This window comes from Cynara cardunculus, assembly GCF_001531365.2.
Source record: "Cynara cardunculus var. scolymus isolate 2C chromosome LG 4, CcrdV1, whole genome shotgun sequence".
Taxonomy (NCBI): domain Eukaryota; kingdom Viridiplantae; phylum Streptophyta; class Magnoliopsida; order Asterales; family Asteraceae; genus Cynara; species Cynara cardunculus.
The window spans coordinates 346,849-361,628 of NC_037531.1; the positions used below are offsets into that span (position 1 = coordinate 346,849).

The 14,780-nt window shown below is 33.4% G+C and overlaps 2 protein-coding genes across 3 annotated transcripts; one reads left to right on the plus strand and one right to left on the minus strand.

Annotated features, from left to right (window-relative positions):
- The first annotated feature begins 3,205 nt into the window (after positions 1-3,205).
- On the plus strand, positions 3,206-8,539 carry LOC112511119 (CBL-interacting serine/threonine-protein kinase 8). Of its 2 annotated transcripts, none has more exons than XM_025116566.1 (16): positions 3,206-3,305; positions 3,442-3,728; positions 4,223-4,285; positions 4,379-4,450; positions 4,531-4,638; positions 4,720-4,794; positions 5,234-5,287; positions 5,410-5,535; positions 5,664-5,753; positions 6,592-6,714; positions 6,859-6,978; positions 7,065-7,181; positions 7,413-7,469; positions 7,555-7,629; positions 8,090-8,209; positions 8,326-8,539. In XM_025116566.1, the coding sequence occupies exons 2-15, from the start codon at positions 3,570-3,572 to the stop codon at positions 8,192-8,194; spliced, it is 1,344 nt and encodes a 447-aa protein (XP_024972334.1). In that variant the 5' UTR covers positions 3,206-3,305; positions 3,442-3,569; the 3' UTR covers positions 8,195-8,209; positions 8,326-8,539. The 2 variants fall into 2 exon arrangements, with proteins under 2 accessions (XP_024972334.1, XP_024972333.1); XM_025116565.1 differs by having other exon boundaries at positions 3,524-3,728.
- Positions 8,540-9,983: 1,444 nt separating this feature from the next.
- On the minus strand, positions 9,984-12,108 carry LOC112511678 (pentatricopeptide repeat-containing protein At1g09900). Its single transcript, XM_025117385.1, has one exon. The coding sequence runs from the start codon at positions 11,941-11,943 to the stop codon at positions 10,159-10,161; it is 1,785 nt and encodes a 594-aa protein (XP_024973153.1). The 5' UTR covers positions 11,944-12,108; the 3' UTR covers positions 9,984-10,158.
- Between the last annotated feature and the right edge of the window lie 2,672 nt (positions 12,109-14,780).

Here is a 14,780-nt window from a genome sequence, read left to right on the forward strand (position 1 = left end):
AATAAAAATGACTCAAAGTGGGAATGAAAGGAAACTATTCTAACAAATAAGACGTAAAACGAGTGCTTTATATGTTGAATTCTCAACATATATCAGTCTCCATTATCAATCTTAATTGGGGTTTTTTCTTGATTTCAAGCAATCCAAATGGGAGGTGGACAAGCACATTGAGAAACACTATCAAACTTTCCGCCTTGCAAGAGCTCATCAACATTCATCATTCTCTTACTACCATGTCTAATACTTTGATAAATCAACTTCAAGTCACGGAAAGACCTAATGAGGCAACTTTTATTCTATCAACCTCATGTCCCACAATTGGTGGAGGATTATGCTTGTCCTGGATGAATGGTGGCGAGTAGACAATGACAGAGTGGAGAAGGCCTAGACTAGAGTAAGGCAACGAGAAAAGAAGTGAAGGAGCGAGAGGGGAAGCTTTGTTTGATTTTGATATTTGATTCTATTTGTTCTGTTTTATTTATTATTCAACGATTATATGCTTTTTTTAATATCAACAATTATTTCTTCTACCTACTTCAATCTTGCTCGTTTAGTCCAGTCCCGTCCATTGAGGACTCTATGATACCAACTACCAAACCAATCAGTTGTGTGTGTCGAAAACAATGAAATGGTTCTATTAAACACCCTCTATGATTGGTTATGTTTTAGACCTTTAACATCTAAAATGGGTATTAAATATGAATTTTGATACAAAAAAGATGTCATTGTAACCTTAACTTGCCGATAGATATACTTATAACTAATCAAAAGGTCTTTCGTCCAGCGATATCCAAGTTACTGGTATAGTTCAACCTTCTACCACCATATCAGTCACCACTGCCTCAACCTCAACCACTACATCTTCCTCTAACCATTGTTGTCGTAAAAAGAACCACCACCGTCCCTCCAAAACCCCCAACCCCCCTACCGTGGCTCCACAACCCCCCACACCACATCCACTTCCTCTGAAACCACCACCTCTACCTCGAATATTTCAAAGAGTTGGCTTTGGTTTTTATGTGGTGTATCTTTGCCTCGTATACGACATTTATGGAGTATCAATTTTAATAAATGATATTGTTGACATCTTAGGTCTAACTGAATAAGATCTAATGTTTGCACAATACCACATCCAAGAGTCCAATAATGTGTTTAGAAGTTCAGAAACACAAAATGTCCAAGACGTTTTAGGAAAATGATCAACTAGTAGTGGTCCGTTAGTAATTTTTTTTACACTTACTTTTCATAATAATATAATCAACCAAATGCAATATTTACTCCAACCTGTCTGTTAGGCTCATGGACCAAATCCAAAAGGATTTGGAAACAATAGATAAGGTGGGCTTGAGGAACCATGGGGCACTCCATATAAAGCAAACAAGTCTTAGGGATGAGACGTCGCACAAGGACCTCCCCAACCCTTTTACAGTTCCAGAAGCAGAGGGAGCTGTTGGGAGAGTGGAACGAAGTGATTCTCGTCCCGTCTAATACCTTGATTATATATGTTTATGGTCTATAAATAGTAAAAAGATTTAAATATGAAACTTGTTTTAATACAAAATTTGCTACTTATATTTATGATAAAATATAAATGAGATAGTGGTATGTCATTATCAAATTCAGACCACTTACCAACTTGAATACTTGATACACATTCATTCAATTTTCCATTTGGATTTTAATGTAAGTTGACGATTGAAGACCATATCAACTTTATAATACATTCTAGTCTATTAATATGATATTTAATTAACTAAAACCCTATATTAAAATTAGTTGATAATTAAACAAATAAATGCAAAATATTTTTAAAAAAAATTATATACATAAACCACACACATCTTTTAAAAACAAAACACCGTATCTTTGACGACTCAAAAACAACAATAAATTGTATTAACTTCTGAGGTCAACGAGAAGGTTATTTTCGATGATTTTTGTATTGAATAATTATCTAAGTTTTTTTTTTCTTCCGATCTGGTCAAAATCTATCATCGACGACTTTTCTTATTAAATGCAAAAACCAACAAAAATATTGGTCGGCAATATAAATAATTGATGTCAATTGTTGTTGATCTATATTTAATGTTTAAGATAAAACCAAAAAAATAATGATTTGAAAATTGAACGACGTAATTATGGGCAAAGGCTGAAGGTGATAATAAGTCACGATTCACATTTTTTTAATATCATTATCTGATTCGTTAGATCTATAAAAATGTAAAATCTAAAGTTAAAAGTGTAAAAAAATACAAAAGATAAAAAATAAAAAAAATATTATTTTTGGAAAAAAATCACGTGTTACAAAAAATACACGCCTCAAGACGCCATGGCATGAGCCACACATTACAAAAACGCTATGAGCCATTTCATAGCGACAAAGACACGTCTAACACCATATTGTATCATGACGAGCCTTTTTGAACACTGATTATGAGTCAGTTTTATAAAACTTTAAAAGTCACATGTATATTATAATAACTTCTAACTTTAAATTTTGAGAATTTTATATTAATAAAGCATTTGAAAAAAAAACTTTTAAAAACCATTTTTTATACATAAAATACTGTTTATTGTTGCATATTACATGAAATTTAAGATTACAAATAAATTATGCGTAAATACAACTTATCAAAGCTTCATGTTTGAATTCATGTAACTAAATGCAGATAAACATAATTAAATAGAGGATAAACATCTTATTTTAAATATAAAAAATCTGAAATATAATTAGAATAATCATTAATTCTAACAAAATACTGTATAAAAAATTATATTATTAAATAAAAACCAAAAAAATGAGTTAAAAAATACAAAAAAAAATAAGTATTTAATATGGTATTGACATCAATATTTTTTTATATGATATATTCATATTATATTTTATTTAAAAATAAAAACATTATCGTTTTCTCAAAACTATATGAAACCGTATTATAACATCGACTGAAAAAAAAAAAAAAACACTAAAATCGATATATATCTCGCTGCTTTGTACGTATACCCTTATAATAATATAATAAATACAATAATAATAACAACCAAATAATAGTTGACCAATAATTCATGTTTATTAACTTTTTTCCCTTAAATAAATGTATTAGTTTATTTGAAAAATGAGAACATAGAAATGGATCGTAAAAAGGGGCACAATGAAAGTATCTAGAAACCGCCGTGGTTAACTACCGGCCAATCGATATTTTCATTCAGTTTCATCGGCGTCCGCCCCTCCCTTCCATCCTCGCCGGAGATGAGAATAACCGCCACAATCCCCCATTGGTGTCACCAACTCCACTACTTATGAGGTTAATTTTCTAATCAGTAGTCCCCACTCTCAATCTATATATATCTTATCCTTTTCCCCCGTCAAACCCGCCTTTCTGTCCTCGAGTTTTCTTTGTTTGCCAAACTTTTGACATATAAACTTTCCTTTTTCTTAAGACATTGATCAAATCGGGAACAAAACAACAAATACTCAGACATCTGATATTGATCTTGTTTTCCTCACTACGTGAAATGCTAGAAGAATTTGGTTGAATTTAAGAGAGAGAAAGTTGAAGAGAGTAGAGATGGTAGTGAGGAAGGTTGGGAAGTATGAGGTAGGGCGGACGATCGGTGAAGGAACCTTCGCGAAGGTGAAATTTGCTCAGAACACAGAGACTGGTGAAAGTGTTGCTATGAAACTCCTCGATCGAGGTACCATAATCAAGCACAAGATGGTCGACCAGGTCAATTTCTTCATCTTCTTCTTCTTCTTCTTCTTATCATTCTCATTGTATGGGTGTGTGGTTGATTGCTATGCTAATCTGGGAATTAGATTGTAATCCGAGCTATAGATGTTGTCTAAATCGAAACACTCTTTCAGTAATTTAGTTGCATTAAATAATTAGTTTTGGCTAAAGTGTTTCAAATTTGAGAATTAGGGTTTTAAGCTGCTTTTAGTAATGCTGAATAATTCAAAAGGAGTGGAATTCAAATGGACTACTTTCATGATCCGATATAGCCATTAATATACTTGATTTCAGGAAGAACTCGATGATCGCGTTGAATTCAAAAAGACGTACCAAGTTAGTTTAAACTTAATTCTCACTTTGAGATTGAAACTTACATGGGGGAAGGGGAAGGAGGTTACTGATTTGCAAAGTAAAATTGATACTGTATGTAACATAATCTTATAGATCTTTAAAACCTCCACTGAAATTGTTTCCTTATTTGCTCGCAGATCAAGAGAGAGATATCAATTATGAAGCTGGTTAGACATCCCAATGTTGTTCGGCTGCATGAGGCATGATCTAGAGTATAAGCTGTTCCAATAGTCAGAGGTTAACATTTTGAATGAACCATCAAGTCTGTTAACTAATATTGAACTTTGGTTTAGGTACTAGCGAGCCGCACAAAAATATACATAATTTTGGAATTTATCACAGGCGGTGAGCTATTTGATAAAATTGTAAGTCTAGTCTCCAAGCAAGGTGAATTAGATGTATTTTTGTATTCCTGAGCTCATAAATCTCATGCATGTTGAGCCAGGTCCATCATGGTCGGCTCAGTGAAAAGGATTCTCGAAGATACTTTCAGCAGCTCATTGATGGAGTAGAGTATTGCCACAGTAAAGGAGTATACCATAGAGATTTGAAGGTGTTTCCTTTATTTGGGGTTCTATTTTCTATTTCAGTTCAATGAATTCTCATCATTTGTAACTATTACTTCCTTTTGCAGCCTGAAAATCTTTTGTTAGATTCACAAGGAAATTTAAAAATTTCAGATTTTGGACTCAGCGCATTGCCTGCAGAAGTAAGTTTTCAATCTCAAATACATTTTTCATAAAGTTAGTTTTGTGTGCATCATTGTCATCATCATTATTCACACAAAGAAGATAAACTTATCTGAAAAGAGAAAAGTTAAAGCTAACTGCTCAAACCAAACTAAGCAAAGAACAGTATATCCCACCAGAGGTGGGGTCCCTGAGCCCATCCCCTCCCCATGCTGACCCGGCCTCTACTTCAGCAAGTAGAGTTGTTTCCACGAAGACCCACCCCGACACTTATGCAAAGTGTGCGAAAAGAAAGGATAAAACAAACTCAAAAACCTTGTTGAGGAAGAACATAAAAAGAACAGGAAAATAAGAAAGATAGTGCTAAAATGTGAAAATGTGTTATGTTATGAGTAAGTAATAACACACAAACAGACCCATGTGATTCCTAACTATGTTGCCTGGGTAATATATTTGCAGGGTGTCAGCATCCTTCGAACAACTTGTGGGACTCCTAACTATGTTGCCCCCGAGGTAATTACAGGTGCAGCTTATCCTTATTTTTGCACAATCACTCGTCTATATTTCCATTTTTTGTAACTTTTAGCAGTGTTACATGCATTTACATCTCGTCATTTATTCATGTTCTGGTTTAGGTACTCAGTCACAAAGGTTACAATGGCGCACTGGCTGATGTATGGTCCTGTGGGGTCATCCTATATGTATTGATGGCAGGATACCTCCCATTTGATGAAATGGATCTTACCACATTGTATAACAAGGCATGTCAAAACATTCAGTTGCGTACATTATTACTAGTGCCAGCAAATCTATTGTTGTTGTTAATTCTGCATAAACTGCTTTGTTTTGCCAGGGTTTAAATTCATTCTTCCTTAATTTTTTTCTGCAGATCAATAAAGCCGAATTTTCTTGCCCATCATCGTTTCCAGTAGGAGCAAAATCATTAATTCATCGAATTTTGGATCCAAATCCTGAAACAGTGAGTAGTCCATGTTCCATGATGTTGGTTACTGTATATAATGTACTGTTAATTCATTTAGTTTATTGTGTGAGAATGCAACCCAAAACAAGAAATAGAATCGACACATAGTGTAATTGAATTGCCTTTTGGCATCAAATACTTGCATTATCTTGTATTTATCCTTGGCAGTTCACCTAATTGTTACTTGTTAGCATGAATATTCAGTTTGTCACACCATACAACCCCAGTTATCCAAATAGATCCCAACTTGTCCTCTTTATGTTTGTGAAAGAAGCATGTTATATTAAATATGATGTTTCAGTCCGTTTCAAGGTGGTATCAGTCTTGTTTGTGATCACTGTCAATCATAACTATCACTCCCTCCGTCCCAAAATAAATATCCACCGTGAAGAAGGCACACATTTTTAGAAATGGTAATTGTTTTACCCTGAATTAACTGAATGACAATTCTACCCTTAATACGAGAGGGGGTGATGAGTTTTTCAGCTCATAATTAAGGGTACAATTGGAAAGTAGGCACTTACTTTTGGGAGGACATTATTTTCGGACACACTAAAATAGAAATGTGGACACTTATTTTGGGACAAAGGGAGTACAATAACTTCCTTGCGCATTACAGCATAAGTCTCCATGACGGAATGTATGTGTTTATCTCCACTGATACGGCATCCAATATGGAAGTGGAATTTATATATACACATTAACAAAGTACAAGAAGGACCGTCTTACATATGGGTATTTGATGGCACATATGACCCTTGTTTCCACAATGGCCTAAATCAATTTATATTATGTTGCAGTTCTTTTCCAATATTTGCTGTATGTTTATGTGCAGCGTATTTGTATCGAAGAAATTAGGAATGATGAATGGTTCAAAAAGAATTATGTCCCTGCTAGACTTCTCGAGTATGAAGATGTTAATCTGGATGATGTCAATGCTGTTTTTGATGACTCGGAGGTTGGCAAATACTCAAAAGAGTCTCTTGTATTACTTTTCAGTCATTTTCATATTATGGTATTAATAAAATATGTGCTCGGTGAAATATTGCAACTTCTATGGGACGTTGCTAATGCATACCTGCTTATTTGTTGCACTATCTAGGAAGAGCGGACCGATGAACAACACACGGATGAAGACACAGGTCCTTTGTCTCTTAATGCATTCGATATGATAATTCTATCACAAGGCCTAAACCTGTCTTCAATGTTTGACCGTGGTCAGGTTTGAATTCTTGGCCCAGAAATATTAGCAAAAAGTTCTGGTTTTCTTAACATTAAGTAAAAATACGCTTCTTATGCGTTTGACAGGACTCTGTGAAGCACATAACTCGTTTTGTTTCTCAAAACCCCGCAAAGATTGTTTTATCAAGCATGGAAGTTGTTGCTCAGTCGATGGGTTTCAAGACCCACATTCGGAATTACAAGGTCAGATCTTTTTGTGTGTTACAAAACTTCTCAAATGTCTAAATATCATTTGATAATCAAACAAAACCAAGCAAACCCAGTATATTGCGCTAAAAAGCAGGGTTCGGGAGGGGAGGGGTGTACGCAGCGGCTGTTGGGTAACAATGGGTACAATAGTAATTGCTAGTTAGAAAATTTTCCAATATGAGATGGAGGAAATAGTTGTTCATTATTTAAATTGCTTGATTTCAGATGAGGGTGGAAGGGCTTTCTGCTAGTAAGACGTCTCATTTCTCAGTTATTTTGGAAGTGAGTTTCTGGTACTCGAAATTTAATCCTCTTTCTTGTATCTTAATTACGATATTACGAGTAATGAAATCAAGTTTTAAACCAGGTTTTTCAAGTGACCCCCAGTTTCGTGATGGTTGACATTCAGAAAGCAGCCGGAGATGGTAGTGAATATCTTAAGGTGCGCTCTTCTTTTTCTACAACGAAAAATGTGATATACGTTTGGTACACGATGATACAAAAAGTTGTTGTCCCACGTTTGTGACGATATTAGACCGAGACGAGACAAGACAAGACTTGAGTGGGTAAGACAAAAATGAATTTTTTCTGTCCCTCGGGTGGAACAATCACAAAATTAGTAAATTACTAAACAACCCCTGCCCAATTAAAACCCTAAAACCTTCCAGAATTATTTCACACGCCCACGTCATTCTCGTCCTGTCTAGTCCTGTGAATGTTAACTTTTTGTGAAGAAAGATCGCAGGCTCGGGTCATGAGAGCTCACGAGGTGGTACAACAAGTACTTTTAACATGCCAGCTCACGAGCTCTCGTCTCAAGAGCTTGCTCATCTTTGTGTACATCTCTACTTTCGTGTTCAAATCTTTGTAGGAGAGATAACACCTTTCTTTGACATTCGCAGTTTTACAAGAACTTCTGCAACAATCTTGAAGATATCATCTGGAAACCAGCTATCGAACAACAGGGAAAATCCAAGATTACAAAAACTAAGAGCAAGCGGCGTTAGATCTTCTTATATACGGTTAGTAATCGATTCATTAAATTTTTGCAACTTTTTCGTATTTTTTACGAGAATGATATGATTAATTTGTAATATACAAGTACTCATAAAATCTATTTATGGTTGTGGTGTTGCAGGCCAAGACTTTTAACCCCCTTCTTAGAAGTTGTAGCTGTAAAAGCATGACCAATCTGAAGTGGTTTGATTGACTGTAAGAAATCCCATAAAATAGCAGAACAAAAACAGAGGTTTTATGTTGGTTTTTGATGTTGAAATACATTTGTAGGCTTGCCCTTTGTTTATGTTAAAAGAGTTTGGTATTTTGTTTTGTGTTGGAAACCAATATTATTATATCTTTCTCATTGGTCGTCAGTTCAAGTTTCCTCCAACGCATTACATTTGGTATGCAGACGAGAGTGACGTACACATGTCAAAGAATGGTGGAGGGTTTTTAAGATTTTAATTTTAAGAGCGCATTTAAGAGAGAACTCAGTATTTTGTAACATAAAATCAAAGTTTAAATTAAGAAGTTAATAATTTTAACTTCAAATTTTAAATAATGACATTTTAAGTATTTTAGAAATCTTATATATATCTCTCTCTCTCCTCCCCCTATACTCTCCGGTGTGAACATTCTAATGAGATACATTAATTAAGATATATCCACTGACGCCTGTTGATGTTCATGGTATACATGTTGTGATACCCTAAGATACACAATGTGATACATTGTAAACAACAAAGGAAACAATGAAAATACACCCTATTATTGGCATCAAAAGATTAAAGATAGCAGTGTGTGAAACAATGAAATTAATTAAAAGCATTTATGAGTTGTCCTTTTTATTACTAAATTATCCCTTTCTGTTTATTTAATAAATAAGATAATTTATATTACTTTATAAACTAGATTTATCAAAAGTCTTAAAAATAATTTTTAATGTACAAAGTACTATACATTTATTCACAAAGTATTAAAAGTCTTTAAAACAACTTATAATGCATTAAACACTACTACTTAATGCATCCAGTCTTAAAATCCCTTAATCTACAATTAAATAACATATAATATAAGTTATCAATGCAAATAATAATTTTTTATATTTCATATTCCCAAGATACTTTTGACACCTTTCACTCATGCTTTCACCCTTTCATACTTCTATATTTTCTCTCATCCCCAAGGTGAGATTCAAGCTGATATTCACCATGAGTTATTAAAAGTTTTCTCATTCAATTGCTATAGAACTCTCGATCTGTTGATTTTTTGCTCTTGGTGTAATAACGAACACATTTGTGGAGTTGTTTAAATATATTGGATTTTAATCTGTTATACAATTTTTTCATCAATAGACTGTAATTGAAACCATAACTTTTATTTATTCAAATTGTATTAATATGTAAAGACGAAGTGTAACTTTTATAATCGTTAAATTTTATCTAATAAAACTAGTGAAACTTCAAAATCGTTAAAATTCACGGCTCCCGTCGCATTGCACGGGTACACAACTAGTTATTTTAGATGACCGACTCAAATTGGATGGATCTCACATATTAGAGTTCTCATTTAATTAAGCCCCTTTAATTTCACGTGTAATTTAGTAATTTACCAAGCTGATTTCTTTCTACCTAATCTCAATAGTCATATCCAGTGTCTTACCAAACGTAGGACTACAAATTTGTGTTCTAATAATACTGTCTTGCATATCAAACACAACTTAAGGATTTTACTGACTGTTATCTTCCAAGGTCCATGATATTAACCGAGGTGCTTTTAAGTTGTTCTGGACAACTATGGTTAAAAATAAAGGATCATATTCATAGGGTGAGACCATTTCATCACAACAAAACTTGTTCACAAAAACACGCAACAAAACTGATTTAGAGATTTCACAAGACCAAACTAAACATCAAACAAAAACACAACCACCCAAAGAGCCGAAAAGGTCCAACTCACCGAAGGTTCAAACCTAAAGCTTGACCACCACCTGCTCGGCCGACCGTTTCTTCACAACGCCCCTCGAACACAACTCGTTCAGCAACTCCAAAGCTTCCTCGGCTAACCCTTCGTGAGCCAACCCTTCTATCAATATCGTGTAACTACCTTCTGTTGGCTTACACCCCTTCGAAACCATGTATTCCAAAAAGTCAATGGCTCGATCCGTCTTTCGAGCCTTGCACAATCCCAACATCACCGCATTATAAGTCAACACATTCGGTCTCACCCCTAACCCTTCTAAATCATGAAGAAACTCGATTGCTTCTTCCACTTTCCCTTCTCGACTTAGCCCACTCACAACTGATGAGTACGTGATTATATCCGGCTGCAACCCCTTTTGCTTCATCTCGTCAATTAGCATTATCGCTCGCCCGGTTTTCCCAATCTTCGATAACCCGTCAATCACAGTGTTGTAAGTGATCAAGACCGGCGAACACCCTTCGAAACTCAAGTGATTAAGAATCTCGACGGCAAAATCGACTTTTCCGTCCTTACATAAAGCCGTTAGAAGCGTATTGTAAGTCACGATATCAGGATAACATCCTCTAGAAACCATGATCTCCAAATACTCAATCGCTCGATCCATCTTTTTTTCTTTGCAAAAACAGTGCAATAATGGGTTGTAACTTAAAGAATTTGGGGTACAACCGTGTTGCGGCATCTTTTCCAAGATATCAATCGCTCGTCCCAAAAACCCTCGTCGACACAAGAAGTTGATCAAGATGTTGAAAGTTACGACACTCGGAGAACACCCTTTTCGAAGCATATCAGCCACAAATTTCTCGGCTTCCATCCATTTTCCAACGCTACACAAACTACGCAATATGATGTTGTGAGTCACAACATTTGGCTGGCAACCAGTTGATGGCATGTCGGCCAAAAACATAATAGCATCGTCTAATCTCCCTTCTTTACAAAACCCGTTTATAAGCACGTTATAGGTAACGACATCGGGCTTACAACCTTTCGTTTTCATTTCGTCCAAAAGCTTCATTGCCTGCCCTACGCCACTTGTTTTACACGCAGCTTCGATCAGAATCGTGTACGTAATCACATCTGGATAACATTCTTTCTGCATCTGGCGATCAAGAACAACCATGGCTTCTTTTAATTTCCCTTTATCGCATAAAGATCGAAGAATCGTGTTGTAAGTGACAACATCTGGAGCTACAGACATTTTATCGAACACATTGAGTGCTTTATCGATCTCACCGGCCCTGCAATACCCACTGATCAAAACATTGTAAGTTATAACATCAGGTACAGCACCAGATTCTTCAAGAATCTCCATAACCCTAGTAGCTTTTCTCGTCTTCCCCGATCGACAAAACCCTCGAATCAAACTGGTACATGGAATGATATCAGGGATATCCCCTCGATAAACCATGTTTTCCAAATACTTAAACCCTTCTTCAAGGTCACCATTCCTAATCATTCTCCTAAGATGATTATTATTCTCAAACTCCTCAAAATTTCTTCTGGTATTCGCCTCGTTAATCCCATTCAACTGCAGGGTTTTCTCGCCATTGATTGCTCTCCCATTGGGCCGAAAAGTTTGGGATTTGGAAACGGTAGACACCCTTTTAATCTTTCTATTCAAAAACCCATTTTTATCATTCAATTTACCATGACTTCCAGTACCTACAGCAACTGAATTACGAATCCTAGCTCTATGGCTCCTGAAGCTTTTCCTATGAACACAATGAAATGAACAAAACCCTTCATGGGTTTGCTTTATGGAGACAACTGATTCCATATTTAGACCATAAACAAGAGGTTAGAAGCTCCTGGTGGATGATTCAATGGAGAAAACCGAGATTATGCGAGGGTTCGCATGAAGAATAAGAGGGTAGACGGGAAGAGAGCTTACCGTTAATGGTGGTGGAGGAGATGGAAGAAAGGTGCCTGCCGCCTAATTTTCTTATCCGAATTTGTCGAGGAGGAGATCCTGTTTTTGATTTGAAAGGTTAGAGATAACATGTGGGCTTTCTACTATATGGGCCTTAGCCCAACATATAATAAATCACTATTACTATTTGCCGATTTGGTACGGTACGGTATCTGAAGCCGACCCCAAATCGAAAATAAGATTTGTACAAAATGCAGGGATCTTATAATCTAAAACCCAACTTTCGGGGATGTTTGACGTGGTCATCCGACCTATATGAAAATCCAAAAAAATAATATATATACATATATATATATATATATATGTATTTAAATTTTACTAGAAAGATACCTGCACAATACAACGAGATATATTTCGATTTTAATATTTTGTTTTATTCTTTGTCACTGTCGATATAATATATTTTTACATGGTCTTGAGAAAACAATAATATTTTTATTTTTGAATAAAATATTAATTTACAGATGTCGTAAAATATTGAAAAAAAATATATTGATATTAATATCAAATTAACTCTTAAATTTTTTCATTTTTTGTATAATTTTTTAATTTAATTTTGTATTATAATTTAATTTATGTTTGATAATGAAGTAATTTATGTTTTTTTATAATAATATAATTCTTTATAAAGATAATAATTAAGTATTCTAGATAATAATTAAGTATTCTTTTAGAAGTCAATGATTATTTTAGTTACGTTTTAGAGTTTTTTATATCTAAAATGAGGTGTTTATTTTGTATTTGATTATATTTATCTACAGTTAGTTATACGAATTCAAAAATGAAGCTTTACTAAATTGTACTTATGTACAATATACTTGTAATCTTGAAATTTTAAGTAATATGCATTAATTGACAATATTTTATGCATAAAAATGGTTTTTAAAAATTTTCCTCAAATGTTTTATAATATATTATAAATAAGATATATTTATTTATCTAATAGAAACGGACTCAAAAAATGCAAAAATAAAAACCCACGATCCAAAATTCGTATTTATTTTGGTCTTGGGACTCAATTAGTTAAGAACACTAAACTACAAGGACACAATATGCAATTCACTCAAAAAGTGTTTAGAATTGCCTTTAAAAATAACTAGTATGGGAACCGCGCGTTGCGCGGTAGTATGAGTGCTTTAATTAATGATCTAATGATTGTCTATATAAATATATATTAATTGTTATAGAATCATCAACAAATCATATTCAAATAATTCAAAAAAGTTAAATAAAATATAGTTAGTGAAATTTTAATATACACACACATATATATATTGAGAGAGAGATTTGTTTAGTAATAAAATTGTAAAACTAAATAAAATGAGTAATAATAACGACAGAAATATTAAGGAATCTGACACAAATTTAAGAATAAAAAATACTCCACATAAAGATATGTCTCCTTCAAATGATGATGTACATGTACTATTTTTCATCTTCAACACATACCTTGACTTTAAAAAYACAATAGTGAATGGACCGGACCAACCATACGATATGTAAAAAATCACATACCAAACTTAAAGACTTCAAATCTTTATAACCTAATAGATATCTTCAACACATACCTTGACTTTAAAAACACAATAGTGAATGGACCGGACCAACCATACGATATGTAAAAAATCACACACCAAACTTAAAGACTTCAAATCTTTATAACCTAATAGATAAAATTATAATGCAATCAAAATCATAACATGAACATAATAAAATTATAATACGACTAAACTTACGATAAGAACATACTTAAAAATATAATCCAATCAAAATCATGATACAAACATACATAACATTCTAATACACTTTAAATTACAAAACAAACTTGCATAAAATTCTTACCTTAGACCATAATAAAAAATTCCCACAACCCAAACTTGAAAAGTTCAAATTTTCATGACTTGATATATAAACGTTAAAGAACTCGAAAACCTGCAAACCAAAAAACGTYCAACATGCATAAGTAAAAATTACATAGTGAACTTGAACATTTTAAATCTTTACCTAATACATAAGAGTTATAATGCAAACAAAAATCAMGATACAAACATAAATAAAATTATAATGCAATCAAAATAATGAAACAAATCAGTATAAATATTTTACCTTATATTGCAACAAAAAAATCAAATATTGAACTTGAAGACTTCTTTTCAAATCTTCATGACATAATGCATAAAAACTATAATGCAACCTGAATAACATAACGATACAAACATACATAAACTTATGGGGAAGTGAAAAAAAAACTATGAAGATTATCAATAGTAAAATAGAAGAAAAACCAAAGAGAAAGAAAATAAATGTAGAGATGCATAAGATAGAAATAGAATTTGAGAGGGTGTGAGAGATGAAGATGAATAAATAGTTGTTRTTTATATGTATATAAATAAATGATTGATGGGAAAAAATGAAGGGTTTGGAGTTATGTCATTTGAATTAATATAGAAGGAGATGAATGGTTTGGAGTTGAATGCAAACATTTAACAAAAAAAYATAAATTGACAAAAAAAAAAATATAGTAGTGGATATTGAGAGAATGAAGGAGAAAAAAGAAAAATGAGGTTCTAGGCTTTAAGAGAGGCCACTTCAAACACTCATGGTTTATTCTTTAATATATATATAATAATACATAAGAGTTATAATGCAAACAAAAATCATGATACAAACATAAATAAAATTAT